The 23469-nt window shown below is 34.8% G+C and overlaps 1 protein-coding gene across 2 annotated transcripts; it reads right to left on the bottom strand.

The window, feature by feature from the left end:
• Positions 1-845: 845 nt before the first annotated feature.
• On the bottom strand, positions 846-22162 carry VCAM1 (vascular cell adhesion molecule 1). 2 transcript variants are annotated; one of them, XM_085231403.1, is made up of 7 exons: positions 22123-22162; positions 6772-7047; positions 5727-6044; positions 4749-5021; positions 3144-3410; positions 2234-2500; positions 846-1465 (listed from the first exon to the last, which is right to left on the bottom strand). In XM_085231403.1, exons 1-7 carry the CDS (start codon positions 22145-22147, stop codon positions 1305-1307), a joined length of 1587 nt encoding a protein of 528 aa, XP_085087529.1. In that variant the 5' UTR covers positions 22148-22162; the 3' UTR covers positions 846-1304. The 2 variants fall into 2 exon arrangements, with proteins under 2 accessions (XP_085087529.1, XP_010713931.2); XM_010715629.4 differs by lacking the exon at positions 22123-22162 and adding an exon at positions 7712-7914.
• Positions 22163-23469: the final 1307 nt, after the last annotated feature.

The following is a 23469-nucleotide window of genomic DNA, read 5'->3' as shown; positions in this document are numbered from 1 at the left end:
GAAAAGAGGCACTAAGGAGGGTAAAGCACACAGGCACTGATTGTCAGGCAAGTGATTTGGTTTTCCACAACAAGTAGCCTGAGCAGGACACTGCTTCAGTAAACAACCATCACCATGGCTGAGGTCATATAGATTCTCTCTCTGCTTAGGTAACTGCCTGCTTTGCTTGTGTCTTTCCCAAGAGGACTTCCCATGACTCTAGAAGTTGCTGTTGCTAAGGATAGTAAGCTTTCAATAACTCCTTCTACAGAAATGTGCGTAAGAACTACACAAGCTTTCCCTTTAGTAAAACTAACCAAGTATTACTAAGCCAAGATCTCTTTAAGTTTACACATATCAGAGGAAGTCCACAGGTAAAAAGTAACTACATTTTAAACTAACAAAATCACAGCAGGTGATTTCTGGGTATGAAAATATGAAAGCATGAAAGCAGGTATTCTGACAACATATTAAGCAAGAATCACTTTAAGGGATTTAAAAGAAACACACTGGTAGTATTTTGTAGTGGAAATCTCTAAAGCATACTTACCGGCAGCTTACATTCTAAGTAAAGGGTCTAATTTGTTCATTATGAAACAGTAGAATTTTGTCACTGATTTGTGAATGATTAATTCCTATAAAAATGCTTCAGCTGTCCTAAAACTATCTATTTTATAATCCCAGCCCCTTCCTCTGTAATATTTATAATAATGTTTCACTAACTAAAATACAATCCTTCACAAATGAGTCTTGAGATCTTAAATTAATTTAAAATAATCAGATGTGTATAACCCAGTGATTGTGTAATTTCTTTGAAGGTACACAGTTTACAGCAAAATAAGTGAAAAGAGAACATTTTCCAAACATTGCCACAAGAAAAAAGACTATATTAAAAACATTCAATCTTTAGAATAATACAAAATAAAATATTATTAATCAATAAGTTCAAATAATGCTTATTTATATTACTGAATTAACAACATGTCTATGTACAGCTGCAGAGACTGCAATTTTACAAACTGACATTCAGTTAAACATACTTGTAACAATTTATACATTATGTACAAACCTAATTCTCCAAGGAACTCTAGGTTTAGCATGCTCCAATACAGAAGTGCTATACTTACTCCTAAGACAGAATGTTAATATTCCCTTTAATTTAAATTCTGAAATACCTCTTAAAGCCCCCAAAAATTTCATTTGCTATTTCATGGTACTGTTCTCAAATCATTTGTTTGTTACCATGCTTTGGAATAGGTGTAGAAAGAGTCACAACAATAAATAACATTGCTTATTATGAACTATTTAAACTTATATTCACACAATCACACTTTCAGCCTCAATGCTTTAACAAGACTGTAGGATCCATTTATCTTTGCTTTTCTTGACACGTAGATCAAAACTGCAACCATAGGTATAGCTATTGCTGTTACACAGGAGAATGCAATAATCAGGGGCATAATTTGATATGTTTTTTCCAATTTTCCTGAAAATGGAGACAAAAGGATACAAAAAGTTATATGAATCAGTTTTTATAAAAATTTTAATGTATAACTAAAAGTAGAGTTATTTTAGTGACCTTAACTGGAATATTTTTTCAGTTTTCTTCCACAAAGCACATTTCAAAACCGTTTCCTTGTTTCTCTTTTCTTTAATAACTCCACAGTACCACTATAATTCTTAGCCAGAATCTGGGTCTTGGACATGCTATACAAGTTCAAACACACTTAATATCACCAACAATGAAGAATATCATGGAGTTCCTGAAGAATAACAAAAGAATACTATCTATTTCACCCAGTAAATAACATAAGGATACTTCCACCTCCTGGAAACATAATGCTTCAGGAAAAGACCATGTTTAACAAGCTCAATATTTAGATCTCTCTAGGTTAGCTACACTGTTCACAAAATGCATAGAAAAATGGTTAGAATCCACCTTTTTCTAACCCTGTTCTTAGAGCTGCAGTGCCAACTAATGTAACAGAGACAATATCCACACTATAAGAAGGTTAAATAAAGCAGATCCTCATCAGTTGCTCTGTTATTTCATTCAATTTCTTTTTTCTTTGATTTTGTCGTGTTGTTTCTGTGTGGTTTTTTTTTTCCTGTTGTTGATTTAGGGTTGTTTTTTTTTTTAGGTTAACTTCAATATATTTGTGCAAAGATTAGCCATGAACTTGTTTTGCCTACCTTGACACAAAATCTACTAGAACGTACAAACAAAATAAGTTTAGGCAATAGATTTACCTACCTACAACAGCTATCTCTATCACTTTGATGTTGTTTCCAACCTCATTGAAAACATCAAGCAAATATCTGCCTGTATCATTTTTGGTGACATTGTAGAGTGTAAAGGTTCCATTGACTACTGGTAGAATTATTTCTTTCTCTTGATTAACCTTTTTCAGGATCATCTGTGATGGTGGGTTACTGTATGTGCTACACACAATAGTGATATTTTCTCCTTCTTTAACATTTTCCGATGGATAAACTAACACAGTAACATTCTGAGGAGGAACTGAAAAGAAACATAAAGGTAAAGTTTAGCAACAAATGGAAGCAAAAAGAACAAAACAATCTCATGAAGTTTGTATATACAAAGCACTAATCCAGTTAATTGATTTGCTATAATCTCCAAGTGCATAGTTTTGGACACTACTCTGTCACCAGCTATCCTTAAAACAGTGCAATCAACAGCAGCTGACAGAAATAGCATTTTATAAATTGGTGGGGTATTTTGCTTATCTTTTATATTATATTGAGCCTTTTCTTCTCCTCTGGTTTTAAATTCACTGTTCAGTCATTTGTGTTCACGAAAGGACACAGACCAACAGACCCAGAGGTTGCTGTGCTTTCTCAACAGAAAAGAAATACAAAAGGCAAAGGAAAGAGTCCTAAAATAGTATCTTTCCACTAGGTTCCACAATTTTAAATCCTTTTTCAGAGTCTGGGGGAGAAGTGGATTTATGAAATATTTTGAAGAAGCTATTATTTTGTGCTCTGAAATTTGAGACAGAAATTTTCATAACTACTAATATCTTATCACTTGCAAAAGAATCTGTGCAATCCATCTCAGTATTTTTAAAGACATTTCATTGTCATCTCATCAAAAAAAAAAAAAAATCATAATATTAACTCTATACAGTAGTTATTTAACTGACCTTTGACATCAAGTTCTACATCTAGAGAATGATTTCCAAATTTGTTAGTGAATGTGCACTTATATTTTCCTGCGTCCTTTAGCTGAGCCTTATCTATGGTGTATTTGCCATCTTCTGTTTTAAGAGTTGTGATCACATCACCTATTTTCTTTTCTAGGGTAATCTGAACAGCTGGGACACCTGTAGCTGTGCAAGAGATGGTAACACTTTCTCCTTCTTTCACTGAACTCGATGGGAAAACCATCAGTGTTGTATTTTTTGGTGGAGCTACAAGGAAAAAAAAAAAGAAGTTAGAGATGGATTAGTGCCAGAAATGAGCCTTACACCTACAGAACATTACTGTTGTCATGGAATGAACAGCAGCAGCAGGACTAAAGCAGAAGAATATGCTTACTACTGAAATGAAACTCTGCTGTAATTGATTATAGGTTGAGGAGTCAGCACTTGGCATAGCTGAATGGAAACTGCAAGAACAGGATACAAAGTAGTAACTGAAAAGAAAGACAAAGATGCAATATAATCTCCACAGAAAATCTTCAGAATGTATTTTCTATTTGCATAGTATGCTTTTAACTGGATCCTGTACCAACAGTAGAGAATACAAGCACCTCTCTACGTAGCTTCTTTGCCTCAAGCATACATTTGCCATTAAAAAAGAGTGAGGTAAATTCAACTTCATATAAGTTATCTGTACTAAAGATTTCACACTTTATTATTTAAAGCTAGCTAAATAACAGTAGCACTAGGGCCATCCTTTGACTCCATTTTATCTTATTATTATGCATGTGCTCCAAATATTGCAGAACTCTTCACTGAACCTTCTACAACAGTTCAAGAAAAAAAATGTTTCTATACAATGCTCTGCTGGGAAAAAGCCTCCTCCTTAGATTATTTTAAGGAGAAAATTTGACAGAATAAACATAATGCATAATAGTGAGTAGAGAGTTCTCCTCCTTCCACCTGTGATGTTTCTAAATTGTGGAGTCTACAAATATGTGGTAAAAATAAATATGGGAGAAATGAAACAACACAATGTGGGATGTGTCAGTAAGCTATTCCCAACCATTTCAAATAATTAGCTAGAGATAAAATAGAACTAAAGTTAAAGTGTTTTAAAAATATCAGGAACTGCTCACCCAAGTATTTGGTCATTTTAGTTTTTGTCCCAGATTCTATCTGAAACGTTTGGCTCTACAGAAACAGTAGCAGTAACACTGATAATAACAACAACAAAATATAATCCTTTTGATTACTTTCCCAAAGCAGGAGACTGAGATGTCCCTATGAAATCGCTATGGACACTGGCATTTCAAGAGAATAACTTCCCACAGCACTATTTCTTCAGGTTTCTTTATCGCTTTGAGTGTTGCTTTGTAGTAAATGTATAGAAGCACACATGCACAGCACTAGAGAATTATCTGAAAATTAAGCATAGAAATGAAAACCATAGCCCATAAAGAACAGCAGTGAATCAAAAGTTAAATTCTGAAAACATAAAAGGAAAGCCCAGTAATTTCCTATTTATCAGTGTTTCAGCAACTTTCAACTCAATACACAACCACAGACTAGTTACTGAATAATAGTTAAATGCAAGCAGACTTGTACCTTGTATAATAATGTTCACAGTTGCTTTCTCGGTTTTATTAGTTACAGGATTAATTACTTCACAGATGTACTGTCCTGAGTCAGTGAAATGGGCATGAGGAATAGAAAGAACATTGTTTTCTATGAAATGCTGAATGGTTTCCTTTGCCAGATGTTTTCTCCAAAATACTTGTGCTGGTGGATTACTCTCAGTCACACAAGTAAGTTTCAGAGAGTGTCCTTCCATTAGTAAGTTTCCCGGAGATGCATTAATGAAAGTATTTTGTGGACCAACTGGAAAAGAGCAAAAGAAAGATAAGGTTAGCATGCTAATGGAGAATGATAGGCACATCTTTAACATTAACTTCTCTACAGTTATACTGCATGCACTACCGAGAAAAAAAAAATGATACGGATACCAATAACACAGTGGAATGATTTTTCCAGACTTGATAAGACACTGAGTTTGTAGTTTTGAAAGCTAAGCTAGGCACAATACATACAAATAACTTGTTTTTCTATTTACTCTTACACTTGTCTCCCTATTGCTTAGGGCTACAAACTTGAAAGTGCTAAGCATACCAAGGGAATTTTAAAAATAATTGTTTATCTGGATACTATTGTTGTTGTTCTTATGGTCATCACTTTCTGAGTACCAGAGCCCTGGGTAAGATAGTGACAGATACATAAGGCAATGTGCACAGGTTTCTCACTAACTGTTGCTGAATAAAACCATTTAACTTATATGGCCTAGGCTTCAAACCTGAAAACACAATCTGTTTCACAAGAATGTTAGAAGATCGTGCTCAGAGATAACATTTAATAAATAAAAGGTATATCCTACTTTTGATATTTTTGCAACTAAATATAGATACTAGAAAATAGATTATGGAAATATAAAGAAGTACAGATTACAAATGTACAAACCTTATAAATCCATTCCACAAAATATAGCATAAAACACTGCTGATATGAAAACCCTAATATAAAAACACTTACAGTGTGCATTCAGTTTCAGAGAAGCTGATCTTTCTTTGGGCTCAAAGTCCATACCAGCAATTTGTAATCTGGCCACACAAGTAATCTCTTTACCGTTGTCTTCAGTCACGAGGTTAAATGAGTATGTCACAGTTTTGGTTTCTGTTTTTGTGCTGACATCTCCTTCAAAAGTTTTGCTATGAAGAATATGTTCCTCTTTCTTTAGGAGTAATTCCAAGTGATCAGAAGGAAACACATCATGAACTTTACAGACGACAGTGGCAGTTTCTCCAACAACTAAAGATGCAGTGGTCTCAATGACAGGATCACTGGGAAAAGCTAAAAGAACAAAGCCCACTTCTTTAGACTACTGGAGATGGGCCCTAGACTCAACATCAGAGCAGAGTCCAGACATTAAACAACTCGAGTTTAAAAGTGCATATCACTTCATATCAACCTTACATCGACTCTATAACAAGACATACCTTGATATGAAGACATATAGGTATTTTATAAGCAGTTCACACACTAAGAAGAAATGCATTTGTACAATTTTTTAGAATATGATCACAAATTATTTAAAGAGATCCAGCAAGGCACCTAAATAAGTTACCTAAATATGCAGAGGGATCTGTAACAGTAGATACACTAGTAGCACCCCTTTTTTCATATTGGCAACTTTAGACATCTGAATTGTAACCCTGCATACTGCCAAGATTTTGATTAAGTGCTCTGCACCTGGAGGTTTCCCATGTATGTCCATCTAAACCACATCGTTTCTTTCTGTTCCACTTCTATAAACGTTTGGGGGAGCCTATGTTCTAGCTTTCAAGTATTATCAAGAATGAGAATATACAGTATTTTCAGGGTAAAAAGCTAAACAGAAAGGGGCTGAGAGGAAACAGACAAAGGAATCTTTACAAGGAAATATCTGTTGAGTTATATCAGACTCCTTACCCTAGCGCTATCAGACAACTGCCATCTACAATATCTAAGAACAATTCATTTATTTTTAAAATATAATTTCTTAGCAAATGAGTACTACTTAAAGAGCATTTTTACTTACAGTAAAGTTCAACTTTGACACTCTTCTCTTTTTTCTCTCTATTGCAGATGACAGTACATAAATAATCGTTATAATTTTCAGCACTAACTGGATTCATAGTCAAGGTAGAGTATGTCTTGTTATTGTACACTTTTCCTCCAAGGGGGTAGTCCATTTGGGTTCTCCATGAAAACTTTGGTAATGCACAGCCAGTAGTATTGCATGTGAGTATCAATGTTTCTCCAATCCGTGCAACAACTCTGTCAGCTGGTATAACTTCCATTTCAAAAGCTTTAACTACAACAGGGAGAAATAATGCAAACTCAGCAACACTGTTAAAATTCCTGTTTTCTCATGGCCTACTGTGACATGAGGTTACAACTTTACATTTGTGTGGAAGTTAAACTAATACAGATTGTACAGTGGTTTACATCTTCAAAATATTCCATAAAAATTGTTTTGTTTTTTTTCTAAATTAACAGCCTGAGATGACCCTAGCAGACACTTCTGTTGCATAAAATGCATAAATCAATATGGCCAGTGAAAATACAATCACAGGCATAAACTAACGTTTCTAACTAGGCAGATCTTGTTGTAAAACTCTGTAACATTTGAGGGAAGGGATGGTAAGTAACTTTCAAGAGAATATCTGGTATCAAACTGGAATGATATTGTCAGAGATGACAGTAAAAACCAAACATACAGTTATGTAATGCAGTTGTCTCCTAGACAGTCTTTTAGTCAAACTCTATAAGAAAGTGACCACGCAGAGAAAAGCTACAAATAAATGCCAAAATAAACTTCTTGACATTTTGAAAGAACTACTTAATTAACATTGTATTCACTGAAATGTAAAAGCAAATGCAAAAAAGAGAAATAACAACAAAACAGTAAACTTTAGTTCACTTTACATTTGATAAAAATTGAAAGTAAATGAAGCAAATAAAGCTCCCCAACTTACCAGTTATTAATACATTCAAAATAATTAGCACAGTTTGTCTTGTTCTTCCCATCTGTTTTAACATTTATAATTGCTGTTATTAGGAAAATAAAGTTTGTTCAAAAACTTTGCTTTCTTTCCTGCAATGAAGTACACTGAGAGGCTGCTGCTCCGCAACTGTCAGTTGCTGCAAGTGCTCTTTATAAAGGCTTTTCTTTCAGTGGAGTGGGAAATCCCTGCACGGGGAAATCCAGAACAGGAAGAGATCCATGTGTGGTGGCCTCAGCGCCCTCTGCTGCTTTTTTTTCCCCTTTCTTCTAAGTACAAAATTTAAAGTTCAGGATAACAAATATTAACACTTGTAATATAGTTCCTAGTACAGTTAAAAATAGCAAGACAAGATCAGATCCTGCAAACATTTAATAAAACTAATGGATATGGGTAATTATAAGTAATTGAATGGGACTATGTGATGGAAATGTTATTCAGATTTGCTTTCAGTTCAAGTATTTTTGTAGGACTGTGTCTTTTGAGAAAACTTTTCACAATATTATTTTATGAATAATGTTCCCTAACAGTATTTTCTTTAAAGACTACTACCACTCTCAGAGGTGATGTTACTCATGTTGCTAAGTATTTTTAATCCCTAAAAATGGAGTTAGCTAACAGATGTCTGCAGACTTAGATAAAAGCAGCAAGAAATTCAGTGCAAAACACTTTAAAATGTGTTAGGAAAATCATTTGGTATATAAAAGTTTGACTGTATTTGACATCCATGAACTATTATCATGAAGCAGGTTTTAAGAAGAGCATAGCCTTCTTTCGCTATTTTGTAGATGAGTAACACACTGGAAAAATAAAGGCTGAAGTAATAATGCCATCAATGCTCAAAAAATTTACTTGCTGAAAAGTTAGCACTACACTGACCTAATACTTTTTGAGCCATGCAGATTTTACAGTCAAATCTAATACAAGCTCTAAAATATCAGATTCAGGTGAGAGTAGGACCAGAAAGTCTATAGAAGTACTGCAACTGCCCCTACATTTTCTTCCTCAAAGGATGGTTGGACAGTACAAGCTGCTATAGAAACAACAAAGCACACTGTGATTATTATGTTTATGTCTCTCTCAAAGATCTTACATTAGGTAAAATAATAAGCTTTTTTTTTTTCAATATAGGCAATAAACAAATGAACAAGAGAATCACCTAAAAAAAATAAAACAGGAAAATATGAAGCAGCTAAGAGAGCCTAAACAAAACTCACTAAAGCTGAAACTATCACAATGGATTATCCCATAATATATTAATTTATTATCATTATTATTGTTTTTATTAGAGGAAAAAATATAAAAATTCTCCAAACTGTCATGAAATACATGAAAAACCACTGTTCTGATAGTACTGTTTATGAAATCCAGAAAAAAAAAAACAAAACCAACAACAAAATCTGTCTGGAGTAGATAACAGCAACCACAGAATGCAATTTCACTTCACATATCAGGTTTTGTTAAAAGGAAGCACGTTCTCCCAGTTGAGTTGCAAATAAATACTTTTTAATCACAGGTAGAGAGAAATAAGAGTTGAAACTCCTCTGTTTCAACAGCTTAATAATCACAATCTAAGCTGAGGGAGAAAAGGCAAAATTTCCCTGTTTCTGGGAAGTTGGTTTCTAGATACAAGAAAATACAAATATAGAAGGCAATATCCGCATGCTGGAAAAACTATAATCAAACTCTTCATCAGATAACATGGGACAGGAAATATCTCTGTTCCAGCTTCCACTAAATTAAGCTGGACAGCTGCCATTAACTTTAGAGAAGTAGGATCCCCACCAGAAGGGTTATTATACTGAGTGGTTAGATTTATCTCCGACAGTACAGGTAAGAGCAAGATTAGACCACACGTATTAAAGGACATAAGATCTCCCAAGATATTAGAAATTTCTTACAATTTGCTTTTTCCCATATCTCAGATGTGAGCCTCCTTAGTATTTTGAAAAGAACATATACTTATTGTTGCCTATACCAGCTTCAGCATCAATCTGCAAATAGGAAATCAGATATCAAGTTTGCTTCGCTGTTTCACCCAAAAACAAAAAGCAGCTGATAAATTTTAGGGATTTACAAGAGTTCAGATAAACTAGCTTTTTATTCAAACATCACAGAGGACAATGCTGGTGATAAAAAATAGAGGTACATTTACAAGTATTACAGGATCAACTGTAAGAAATTCTGACACATGCAGAGCATAATGAATGCTGGAATGCAACCAGTATTAAAAAAAAAATTATTAAAGGCACAAGAAATTAAAAGAATTAAGCACTTGAATGTAAATACATGTTTTCCAGCAATCAAAAGAGACTTTTCTCAGGCTTTGCTGGAAAAACCAAGGTAAAAAAAATTGTCTCAGAAAGCAGTTTGAAAATATTGCACACATCATTTTTGGCCTGGTATCAGAAAACACAAACATCCTTCAGGAAACTGAAACTTAGCTTAGACTTGCTATGGAATGTAAAAGAAAACTATTTCAGAACTGTGATAAGCATTTGCTTTAATTCAATACTTCTACAACCCTATTAAATATTTAAGATAAATTTGATTTAATTTCCGCTAAACAAAAGAAATCATGACTTCATGATGACTTAAAGGAGCTATTCGAACAAAATGTGCATTATGCAACATTTTAGTTATTTAACATTTCAAACACTCTTCACTACATTTCTCATGTCTCCTGCACTGGAGGCTATTCTGAAAGCTGAAAGGCTAAAAGTCATGCAGAATTTGGTATCTTAAGGCCTTTGCCACTCTTTCTGTGATTTTTTTGTGATTTATGTCCAAGGACCTATGGAAAAGAGGGCTAGTCCTCTTCTCTTGGCAGAGGGGATTAAAAAAAAAAAAAAAAGATAGAAGAAAAATGGCTTCATCAGACCTATTTCCAATGCCTGTAATAAAATGCCTATGGCACTTCAGACCAATATCAGCATCTAGAGTCACTTTTTGGGATTTCTCCTAAAAATACCTACTACTAGAGTAATTACTTCTACATAGGGCCCCAACACAGAAATATATTTATTATATTTACATTTATTACCAAGCACCTTTAATGAGGAATCACAAACGTGGAGTACGTGCATTAATATTGCTGCCCTATACAGCAGATAATCTGCTAGCCTCAGCTTTTCAGTTCACAATGAACTCAACAGTCTGCTACATGTGTCATATACTGTTTTTCTTTCCTCAGTGCCCACTGGTTTTTCAATTCCAGCACTTCCCTGACCCTTTTCTTTCTCTAACTCCCTTCAACTTCTTTCTTGGCACCTGATAATAGTACAATTTCTGCATAGCCCCAAGCTGGGGAGGAGAGCATCACTGACTCCCTATAATTTTCATACCTGGATGGGAAGGATGAGATCTACTTGCAGTCTATTTAAGGGGTTGTGTCATTTTCCGGGATTGTAACTTTCCTCTAACTACAAACAAACATTTATCCTGTAACCCACATAACATCTTAAATTGTGCTCCACACCTACTTTGTCATCCATCTACTGAAAAAAAAAAAAAAGGTAAAAAAAGAAACAAGAAAGATTTCTCATGTTTCTTTTGCTTCTCTGGAATTTGTGAAATACTTTATATATACTTCCTTCTTGATCTTTCTCAGGCACCAGTTCACCAGCATGCCATTTCCTGTTTGGTTAGTTTAACTGCATAGCATTTGAAGATACCCAGAATACAAATAAAATGCCGGATAACGTGATACAGAAGTGTGATAACTTGCATAGGCAACAAAACAGCTAATTTATTACTTCTTCTCAGAGGCACTGGCTCTTTGATTTCACAGAAGGAGCAAAAAGTTCATTATCAAAAAAATAGCAGCTAATAAAAAGTCCCTACTTTTTGTCTTAGCTTGTGCTGGCAGAAAAGAAAAAAACCAAGCTGTGGAAATTCCAAGTTTCATTTCTGAAAAAAGAATATACCATTTGAGCAGTACTGGATCTAAAAGTGAAACCATTTTATATCCTTTAAAATCACTTACAGTAACTGAGCTTCCATTGTCTTCATAAATACATATGTTGGGAAAAAAAAAGCTTTCTTCCTGAAATGTGCTCTAGTATCAAATATTAAGTATGTATCAAGAGCCAGATTCAATATGAAACTTGGAGCATTCAAAATCTTTTTGTGAATTTTGATGCGAGAGCTCAAATCTAGTTTTATTTTGAGCCAAATACATGGAGATACAATCAAGTCAGTTACTCTTACTGGAATCACAACTCTTCAGACAAAATTTATTCAGCATGGTCGGAGTAAAGAAATAAAGAGAAATTTGGGTCAAAGTGCAGACACCGGGTAGGACCCAGGATATGGCAAGATAAAGTATAGTGAAAACACTTAGAGAACATGACTGAGTTACTTAATTCTCCCAACATTCCTTGTGAAAAACCCCAGTACCAGTAAATTTGTTGTATACTTCATTAAGGCCAACATTTCACATCATCAGATGAAGCTAATCAAGAAGAGGGCGAGGAGAACTTCTGACCAACCTTTGTTACTACTTGCCAAAAGCTCATCTCCAAAGCATTTGTACATACTGTACCATGCAAGAATGGAAATCAGCTACTTCTTATTTCCCATCTCCTTGCTCCTCAGTCATGAGGGTACATGTATGTCCCTATGGAGCCAGAAAGGAAAAGGAGAATGAAAACAAGAAGCTATGTAGCAGATCGTTCTAGCTGGATCAGAAGCCAGACAGCACACATGAAAAACAAATTCAAAATTCTGACTCTCCTAGACAGCCTACTGATAGCTGCACTGCTGACGATGATCTTGAAACTTGTCTATCACAGACTATTCTTTATTCTCTTATGATGGTTCTCATTCTGAAGAGCTGCGTTCAGCTGTATAGATGTCATTTTTTGCTGCAATGTGTTATATAAATGTTATCTTTGAAGTTACAAGTAGACTGCCTCATGAACAGATAGAAGTATTACATGGATGTCAGAAATAGTTAAATGATTTTACATTGCACAATTTGAGTATCATAATTTTCAAACCTTCCATATAAGAAAGACGATGGGGGATACAAAACCTATTTCCATATAACTGGCAAATATATTTATTTTTTCTAGAAAAAGCCACTTTTCCCTCTCAAGAAATAGACTGGAAGTTCTATATTAAGCAACCCTCCAAATAGAAATAAGAAAAAATGAACAGATTTTTACTTTCATTGAGCCAAAAAGTTAAATATCTGAGAAATATTTGCTATTTGCAATAGCAAAATATATGTTTGTGTGTACATATAGTAACAAAGTGACACTTAAAGCCAGTTGCAAGTCTGTAAAGGATACCGCAACTCTTCCTATTTGCTCCTGAATGCACTCTATCCTAAATCAACAATATGCTGTTTTGTTACTTACACTATCTTTTTTCTATCCAGAGGTAAGTATCATCTTAGCTACTTGCTTCGTTAATGCTTTCATGGAAGAAATATGCTAATGCAGGATTGGCCAAGTGATAAAAAGCACTGGCACCTGAGTTTTCATAGACAAACTAGAAGTAAGAATGCAAGTTTCTAGATTTACTTTCCCTTTCAAGACAACTACTTGGCAAAGTATCAAAGCCCAAATCCGTGTCTCAGATAGAAAACTGAGCAAGAATGACTTTCATAGTTGTGTCAGCTTCTATCACAGACCGCATTGCTCTCTAGTGATAAGAGAGGCAACTGGAGAAATGTGATGCATATTTGAAATTGCTGTCAGGCAGCATAAAGCTATGTGCTGAATTTACTTGAGAAATATCTGACTTTCAGCATTCCCATGCTTCTCAACGAAGGATTCTCCCTGAAATTTTCCAGAATATATGAATACCAATTCATAAGGAACAGATGACTCTTTTGGATAAATTTTGTCTCCATTGACTTTGTTTCTGACTACAACCAACTCAAGCATGAGCAACAGACATTAGTACCTCTCTTTCAGTAGCTCAACTCCAGACAAATGCTTGACCTACACAATTTTTCTGGACTGATATCTTGAATACAAAAAGACCAGAAGCAAGATGACTTCAGGGCACAAGAGTTCCCAGGGGCATTTTCAAAGATGAATTCATTAAGATTTTGAGAAAATTATAGTGAATGAATAAAGCACAGCTATCTTACACTGAAAATATACTCTAGCAATTGTTGGTAACAACAGACAACTTTTTTGTCTCTGTCTTCTCTGATAACTGCTCACCACACAACCCTCAAACATTTGCTTTGGTGGGAAGGAATTGGGGAACCAACGTCACTCCCATTGCAAGCAAAGATCAGATTCACCACCACAACCATCCACAAGTCTATAGGTCCCAATTAGACGCATTCCAGAGTCCTAGGAGAATTGGCTGATGTGGTCACCAAGCAAGACTCAATGATATTTGAAGTCATGGCAGTCGGGTGAAGTCCCTGGTGACTGGAAAAAAAGATAATATCACACCGATTTTTAAGAAAGGTAAAAAGAACGACCCTGGAAACTACCATCCTATCAGTCTCACCTCTGTGCTAGGAAAGATTATGGAGCAGATCCTCCTGGAAGCTAAACTAAGGCACAGAGAAGATAGAGAGGTTTTATGGGAGAACCAGCACGGCTTCACTAAGGGCAAATCCCTTTTGACCAACCTAGTGGTCTTTTATGATGCTGCCACTGCATCAATGGACAAGAGAAGAGCCTTGGGCAACCTGATTTAGCTGTAGAATTTCCTGTTCATTGCAGGGAAGTTGGACTAGACGATCTTTAAAACGTCCATTCCAACTCTAAGGATACTATGAATCATTACTGTATTACTGATGTAAAGTATTTGATATAAAAATATCATCCTTATTACTACATTTTATTACACTGAATCATCTTATGTCATGTCAAGATCCAGCAGCTGACTGGTTTTTTTTGCTCATTGCTCAGGTGTCTTGTTCCAAGACTGTATTGAATTTTGTGCTACAAAGATGTTCATTCTAACTTTAAGGTCAGCGTATGGATTCTGCTGTAACTTACAAGTTCAGAAAACAGTTTGCAAATAGCAAGCATACTCTATTAATAAATAAGGACCACAGAAAAATTAAGAAAAAATAATTTCCCTTTATCCTGTAAATTGGAATTCATAAGATTTATTGAGCAAAATGACTAAAAGGCTTTCACATTTAATGTAAAGGAGGATAACTTTTCAGATGCATTCTATAGTAATGAATGACTATAAGAATGAACAGAAATTTATCACAAGGTGGAAAAGTAGTGTATTTAAAAATATATAAATACCATGAAGAAGACCAATTACGCATTTAATCTGATCTATCTACTAGTAGCTACTAGATCATTAGATTAATATTTCAATGTGAGTGCCAGCATTGCTCTCTTAGCAATCTAATCAAAAGGAGTAGACAATACAATTGAAAAAGACCATTAATTTTAGACCAGAGCTTCAAATTATGATAGAGATGAAAGAATATTTTGTATAATGTTCCTTATAAAGTTGGTTTTTTTTTTTGTTTTGTTTTTCAATCACTTGTAAACTTACCTTGATATTTGATTTTCTTACTCTTCCTTATAAAAATTAACATTTTAATGAACATATTTCCTGCTATGGTACTCACCTACTTTCACCAGGATTTGTAATGCACATTTAGACATTTAAGATTCACTTTTTACTTACAGTCTTTTTTAGTGACCAAACCTCAGACAATGAATTTTGGTGCTTTCACTGACACAATTACGTATTGCACATGACTTTTCTGGCACATAACTATTAAACAAGCCATTGTGAATAACTGGAAATCCTGGTAGGATCTAATTAGAAGAAATAGGACATTAAATCAAGCAAGAAGTCAACTGTAATTTCATGGTAATCTCATTATGACCAATCTGAATCAGTTTCATAGCCATTTTTTTTAAGGTCAAAGAAGATGAAACATTATGGAAGCCTGAATTGAAATGTGATGCAGAACTTCCAGTTTTATCTGTCCTTTAACTGCTTGCTGGCTCTCAAAAAAGAGCTGTTTAGATTAATTGAAGAGCTCTGTCAAGCATATGGCATTTCAAGAACCTGGAATGAAAGTGAGCGTAGTCTGCATTGTCACATCTCAGTTTACAACACATAGAAGTGTTCAGTACAAGTGAGAACAGCTTTGTGATTCCCAAATGAATAAGGAATAATTGCCCAGGAGCCCAAGGCAGCTGTAAAATGTCACTGTTAAAGTGGAATGCAATCTACAATTCTTGCCATGAACAGCAGTACTTTACAGAGAAATAAAAACTAGAAAATCTTCTGCTTAATATAAGCACAGATGCCAGACACTGCCACTAACTTCTTCATAAAATATCCAGACTCTGGACAGTGGGAAGTTATTTGAAAGTCCACTAAAATAAATTCTAACAAATACTATGAGAATCTTCTTACTTTAAAACTTAAAATCTTTCCCAACAAATTCCAGTTTGTTGCTCAGAAATCACTTAGCACTGCTTCACAAAACACTATAGATAATGTAATTAGGTAGGAAAAAAAAGGAGAAAACATGGCTAACAGGAAATTAATAATAAGGAAAAGGTTCTTCCTGGAACATTATTAAATAGTCTCAAGTCTTCAGTATCTCATATGTTTTAGGATTTTTTTTTCATCTTCTCAGGTAGTTCAAATGGAAGGACAAATGGTGCTATCATGTATATTTCAGGTAAAAGAAAATGTTGTAGAGAATATTCATAGCCTCCTATTCTTACGTTAGAAAACATTATGTTTTGGGCTTTTGCCTCCTTACCTAAACAGGAAGCATTTTCATCCATAAATTCTGCTGCTACTGTTTCTCTCTTATGCTACAGAAATCACATGCAAGTAGTTTTAAATATACTAGAAGAAAAACAACTTCATTCCAAAACTTTTGACTTAAAAGATTTATAAGAGTTATATTTCTTTATACCTTTGCTATAGTCATGAAAAGCAGGCCAGAGGATAGCTGACCGACAAGATCAATACAATATTTTCAATATTTCAGGAATTCAAATCTTGTTTAACTATACTCTTCAGCTCATTTTTATAGGGAAGAGATAGAAGACATAATCCAGCCTTTGAGATATCACCAAATTTTATCAAACTTCGGATTTTGTCTAAATAAAATTATGCCTGCAAGTTTTAATGTATTTGATAAAATTCTCTCTTTGACATGGCCAAAAGTAAATGAAAAGGCAGAAGCTTAAGAACAGTGGAAGCACAATTAATACTGTTGATTACACAAGGACTCCAAGAAATGTTTTCCATGCATTTAGTACGTGTTTTTGAGAGTATAATTCAATATAAGAAAAATTCTGTGTGCACAAGAAAATTAATTTGAGAAATGTCTAAGACTGGAAACATACATCTATTGACATGCATTCCTAAAGCTTGTAGCTTTACAAAATCTTATCCTAAAGATGTTATAAGCGTAAAAATGTATAATATTAATTAACACTGTTTAATTAGAACTCAAGAAACACCTGTTCTGTTCTGCTGCTCTAAAACCAATGCTGCTACTTTATACAGCTCTCCTCTAAACTCCTACGATAAAAATGTATTCTCCATGCAACTACAAAACAATTTTATCATTTCTGAATTTGGGATGCTACTGAACTTCATCAAATTACCTCTTCTGAGCATCTTAGTTTTGCAGAGACTGCCAAACTTTCGCTTTCCAAACCAACTATTACTGTCCATCAGCTGTCGCTAATACAGTGCTTCCAGACTGCCCCACAGTCTTGTTTCCATATTTCAGCTGTTTCTTCTGTGTAGCAACTTCTGCTGACTTTACACTATATGCTGCATAAAGCTGACTGCTATCACCCATATACGAAGGAAAGCTTTCACAAAATTAAGCATGTCATCTTCTTACTTGGAACTCCATTCTGGCCTAATCTAAAACCCAAATGAACTCAAAAAATCTTTTAGACACACTACCAAACTTTGCATTGTCCCCTTTCATTGGGTAATGTCTTACTGATTTCTTAAAATTGAAAGCATCATTTTTACTACCATTAGAAACTAGAAAGACAGAAAAACTGAAGAGCAACTCTGCTGCCAAGGATCTGTATAACCGAAATTAAGAGGAACAAGAATCCTAAGTATTTCTTAGGGGACCTCCTGGTGTGATCGACCACGAAGCCCATGCTCAAGTACGAAGCACAGCTGCAGTTCAGAAGGCTATCTCTGCCATAGTACAAACGTTTGTAAAATTTATCACAAATAATAAATATATTTAAAAGAATAAATCTGAACAGTGAAAGCTTGCTTTGCAATACAACTTAAAGACGCATGTTATCTCAAAATACCAGAAAGTTTCAAAGAAAATACAGAAAATAGTACATCCCTAGCACATACAGACAAAACAACTTTTTTTTTTTTTTTTTTTTTTAAATGATGTGTTTCTTTCCATTCTTGGAAGAAAAGCATCATTTACCATTTCACTATTATCACTTTTTAAACATTTCCCAACTTTAGCATAAAAATCTCCACATTCTCCAACTATATCATACGCGAAACCTTACTACGAACTCAGTCCTTTTTGAAATCCTAATGTCACACAGTGGATAAAGAAAGAAACAGGATATCCAAGTAAAATATACAAAGATAGGAAGAAATTTGTTTATGAAATGGCAAGTAGTGTCCTGACATATACAATATTCTCATTGTTTTTTCCTTTGCCATAAGTTTTCTGACCCTTCTTTTTGTGGTTTGGGTTTTTTTCTTTTCTTTTCTTTTTTTTTGTCTTGCTTGCTGATTTATTCATTAGCTTTGTCTATCACTATGGCAAAGGCAAATATCCTTTGGAAGGAAGGCCATCTTCCCTCCTCCACACTTCCTTTGGGACAGAAAAGAATGAACATCAGTTTACTGCCCTGACAGAGTTGGCCACCTGGACAGAAAGACCCATAGGTCTCAGGCCAGAAGTGAAAGACTATATCGTACTCTGGCAAAATTGCCTGAGGAGCAGATTGTTTGCCACATCAGCAGCATTTACCATTGGTCCACTAAAACAGAGTAATAGTCAACAGCGGATGCTGAAGACTGCACATAAAAGGCCAAGTTTATCATGCAGTGCTTCAAATAATTTCCTTATTCGCGCAGGATATCATGTACCGTTACTTGAGAAATTACTTCCCTCTTTAGGTTGTCTTATTTTATTGCAAATATTCTTCCTTCAACAGTGGGGGGAAAAAAAAAAAAAAAGGAAAGAAAAAAGTCAGAACCCATGCAGAGTGAACAATATATATGAAGAGTGGTAAACACAAGAGCATATATATTTGTAATAAATAAATAAATAAATAAATCCAGCATTTTATCTTTGAAAAACAACAAGAAGTTTCCTGAAAGTTTCCCAACTAAAATGTATCATGTAGTTATAGAGCATTATTACATGAAATCAAAACTTAATAAATCCAAGGAAATGTGAAGCTCTTGACTAGAAATGAGATGAATGCTCACTGATAAAGGCATAATGCATGCTACTCTTCAGATAAGAAAAATAATCCTCCTCATTTCACCTATGCTGTTATATTTATAACACTGAAACCTAATGTTTATGATAGTCTACAAGATAAAATACTTGTCATGAAACAACTGCGGGCTTTCTTGTTGGCGGTGTTTACTTAACATACATACATTACATTTAGCAGCAGAATTTAGAACAGTCGTATTGAATTTGAATAACTGTGAGAGCTCACATGCAGATGCCTATAAGTAGACAGATATACTGCAAATACCCTACTCTTAGGTGTTTAGATCTGCAGTTTGATCCTATCGTGTTATATCCCTTTGCAAAGATTTTCTTTCCCCCTTACAGTATGCCTTACTATAAGCCCTGCACTAATATTGTAAAAATGTCCTGTATTACGTGAGACTTACACAGATATCAATGTTTAAGACACATGTACTGAATAATAATATACTAAAAAAATATATACACCTGAATCTTCAAATATTATAATTTCTTCTGGCATAAGTTTTTACTTAATGATTTATATCTATACTACTGACTTTCTACCTCCCATAATTTATCTTCTACTAAAGCTACATAAAATATAAACAATTAATTCCCCAGTGTCAAAGTAAGTGCTAGGTTTTTGTTTATTTTTTCACCATTAAGAAATTATACAGGAAGAAAGAGGAACTCAGCTCACTACAACAATGAATTTATTGGTCCCGCTCCTCATAAGAGAAGCAATTTATAGCTGAAATTACTTCAGATTCACTCAACTGTATGCTATTTATAAATAATTTTTTCTACTTTACTGGTGAATGCCAGTGTCATCAGCTTGTAGGTGTGTATGCAAATGGAGTCCGTGCTGTTTCCAATGGAAACTCCCTGTTTGACTTTACTCAGTGGAAATATGTCTCTATTCATGTTGGGATTAAAATACTCACCATACATGAACTAAACCAGAAAACAAAAGACCTACATTTAAACAATAAGAAAACAATATGACATTCCAATTTTTACTGGAATCCTAAACAACTAAAATGCTGAACCAATGTACTGACACACTGAATTTTGCCAGTATTCAGAAGTACTGCATCAGTTACAGGGCAAATAAACCCCATACAAAAGTAAATAAGAAGCTCAACCACAATATCAGTTTTCTCTAAAAAAATTGTTAGAAGAACATTTTCAATTAGATAAAACAATAACTCATGCATATCTTGCTTTGACTTCGACATAATTGTAGTGTATTTACCAGTAAGAGGCATGTAAGCAATTGATTTTTTTTCCCCGTGTGATATATTCTATTCTCTATCATGTTGTTATTCATTTTGTGAGTTCACATTCTGGCCAATAAAAAATAACGGATATAGTTCTCATTCAGAAAAAAATAAAGACAATCAGACATAATGCCATTTTCGTATTTTTTTCTCTACAGAGAAACATAATCAGAGTGATTAGGCCATACGAACATTCAGGAGATTTTCTTCACGTGAGTCCTGTAGAACTCGCCAGTAATCAGGCAATGCAAGTTATTTATTTGCAATAAATTCAGAAAGTTATTGCAAGGATTATCACTTGCTGTTGAATTTCATTCGTGGGTTGTTTTTTTTTTTGGACCATTTCAAAGAGGATAAAGCCTTGCTTCCTCTGGAAGAACTGCAGAACTGTGAATGACTGCCAAGAGAAACAGACTTTGCTGGGAAAAAATAATGTTAAAACAATGCAACAGGTCATTGGAAGTTTCCCGCCAATACTTCTTAAATGTAACCATTTGAAGAGGCCAGGGAGATAATGTTTTTCACTTGAAGTAATAAAAAACAAATAAGATTTGAAGTATCTTTTAAAGGGAAAAATATTGTTAGGACAGTTGGAAACTAAATACTATTACGCAGCAGAGGGCTGCTACAATCTGTTCTCCTAGTTCATGAACTATGTCACTTTATTCAGCTTTACTCTGTGTCCCGAATGGAACAAAAATCTTCCAGGCTTAATATAATTGGAACAACAGTAGTAGAAAATGATTGAGGACAGCCATAAGTACATGCAATGTATCTTGCACTATTCCACAGGATGAGCTTTGGGAATTAAAAATGAACTGTTTCATATGAAACACAATGAGAAAAACAGGTTTTAGTAAAATACATGCATGACACTTGTTAACAAAACATATGGAAAAAATTACATATTCTGCAGGACCTCATACATTTCAAGACTTCATACTATGCCATGGCATGTGGAATTGAGCAGTTCCTAAGAATTTCTTTAAGTTTCTTAGAAGAATGCTACATCTGGGGGCAAGTCAACTTACTGTCATGCTGCATTCACAAAGAGATTGTTCATGGATTCCTTTGTAATTATTATTTACACATAAGTCTAACTAACATATAGCCAATGCCCAGAAGAACAATTTTAGTCCTGGCTTTTTGTACAGCTTTTTGGAGCAACATTTTTTCATCTTTCTTAAGTCAGCCTTGCCTTGTATTGGCTGTACTAAGAATTGACTGTGATGGGAGCATGACAAACTTCCTCCTTCTGCCATGAAGACATCTTTACCAAATAGCTTGCTTAATGTAATTTCCAAGTTTTTGTTTAATTTTGATGTCTACTTCAAAAATGGTAAAAGTGTGTTTGTTACATCAACATCAGCAAAATATTAAAATATTGAGGAAGAAAAGAAAAATATAGAACTTCAAATGTCTATGTGACAGTCAGTGAAATAGAGGCATCTTACAGAACCATGTCAAAGCACATTAGATGCTTTGAGTCCCCACCCTGAACCAGTTCCCTGTTTTTCAAGGCTTCAACAATTGATACTAAATACTAGAAGGCCTGCCTTCATGAAATTCATCTTATTACACCCACTATGCCATGTTTATAAACCCTTTCAATCACTGAAATTAAGCTGTGAATTCTATGCAAACTGACCATTGCATACACACCAGATCAGAAGCTGATATGAACTTACCAGAACAAAAGACCTGCCTGCTCATTTCCACTGCGTAGCATCCCAAACTTCTGAGGTTAAAAGAAAAAAAAACAAAAAATTGAACTAGTTTCCTAGCTATTGATGAGTTTGTTCATTCAGATGTAGAGTTAGCATTAGACTTTCAACATGCTCATTAAAACCATACATGTGTATTTACGGAAACACAGCCTCATAAGATAACAGCAATTAGTCATGGATCAAATACTGGTAATAAAAATGGAAGTGCTTTGTACTTCCAAACTTGATCTAGCGAATATGACTATTGCTAGAAAAACTGTTTCATAGAAACTCCCACATCAATAGCTATATGTAGAAACAACAAAAAAAAAAATTACATATTCAAATTCTGCATTGACACGACTTGTTAAAACAAAATCTGTCTCGTGGTCTCTTCCAAAATACATCTCTTGTTTTAGTCCATTTTCTCTCTCTGGTAAAAAGAGAATGACTCAGGCTTTTATGAAACCAAGAGAGCAGACACTTTTTCCAAAGTTTTTAGGAAGTACTACCCTTCCCAGATTGTGTCTAAGCTCTCAGGATGATTTTCAATGGTCTCAGAAATTTCTTTGGGTAAAATAAAAATGTTTAAGATAATTGTTCTCAATGTGTTTCGAACTCTATTATCTTTCAATTTTATTTTTGTATTTCTTTTCAAAGTCCTCACACAATGGTTTCCAAAATGCAGCCTCAAATAGCAGGAAATTCCATTAGGCCTATGCTGCTTTACTACACTTCAATCACTGAATCATAGACTGGTTTATGTTGGAAAGAACCTTAAAGAACATCTAGTTCCAAACACTCTGCCACAGGCAGGTTTGCCAACCACTATATTAGGCTGCCCAGGACCCTATCCAAACTGGCCTTGAATGTCTCTAGCATCCACAACCTCCCTGGGCAACCTGTTCCATCACCTCACCACCCTTTGAGTAAAATGTTTCTTTCTAATATCTAACCTAAATCTCCCCTCTTAATTTAAAGTCATTCTCCCTTGTCCTATCACTGTCAGACCATGTAAAGAGTCGGACTCCTTCCTGCTTCTAAGTTCCCTTCAAGTACCGGAAGGACACAATGAGGTCTCCCCAGAGCCTTCTCTTCTCCAAGCTAAACAAGCCCAACTTCCTCAACCTTTCTTCACAGGGGAGGTGCTCCAGCCCTTTGACCATCTCCGTGGCCCTCCTCTGGACCTGCTCCAACAGCTCTGCATCCTTCCTAGGATGAGGGTCCCTAGGTTTGGACTTCAAATGGGGCCTTACAAAGGCAGAGTAGAGGGAGCATTCACCTCCCTCTCCCTGCTGGCTATCCCTCTTTTGATGCATGCCAGGGTAC

This window comes from Meleagris gallopavo, chromosome 10 (genome assembly GCF_905368555.1).
Source record: "Meleagris gallopavo chromosome 10, MGAL_WU_HG_1.1, whole genome shotgun sequence".
Lineage (NCBI taxonomy): Eukaryota > Metazoa > Chordata > Aves > Galliformes > Phasianidae > Meleagris > Meleagris gallopavo.
The sequence above is the reverse complement of the archived record's forward strand: the minus strand, read 5'-3'. Positions and strand labels throughout refer to the sequence as shown.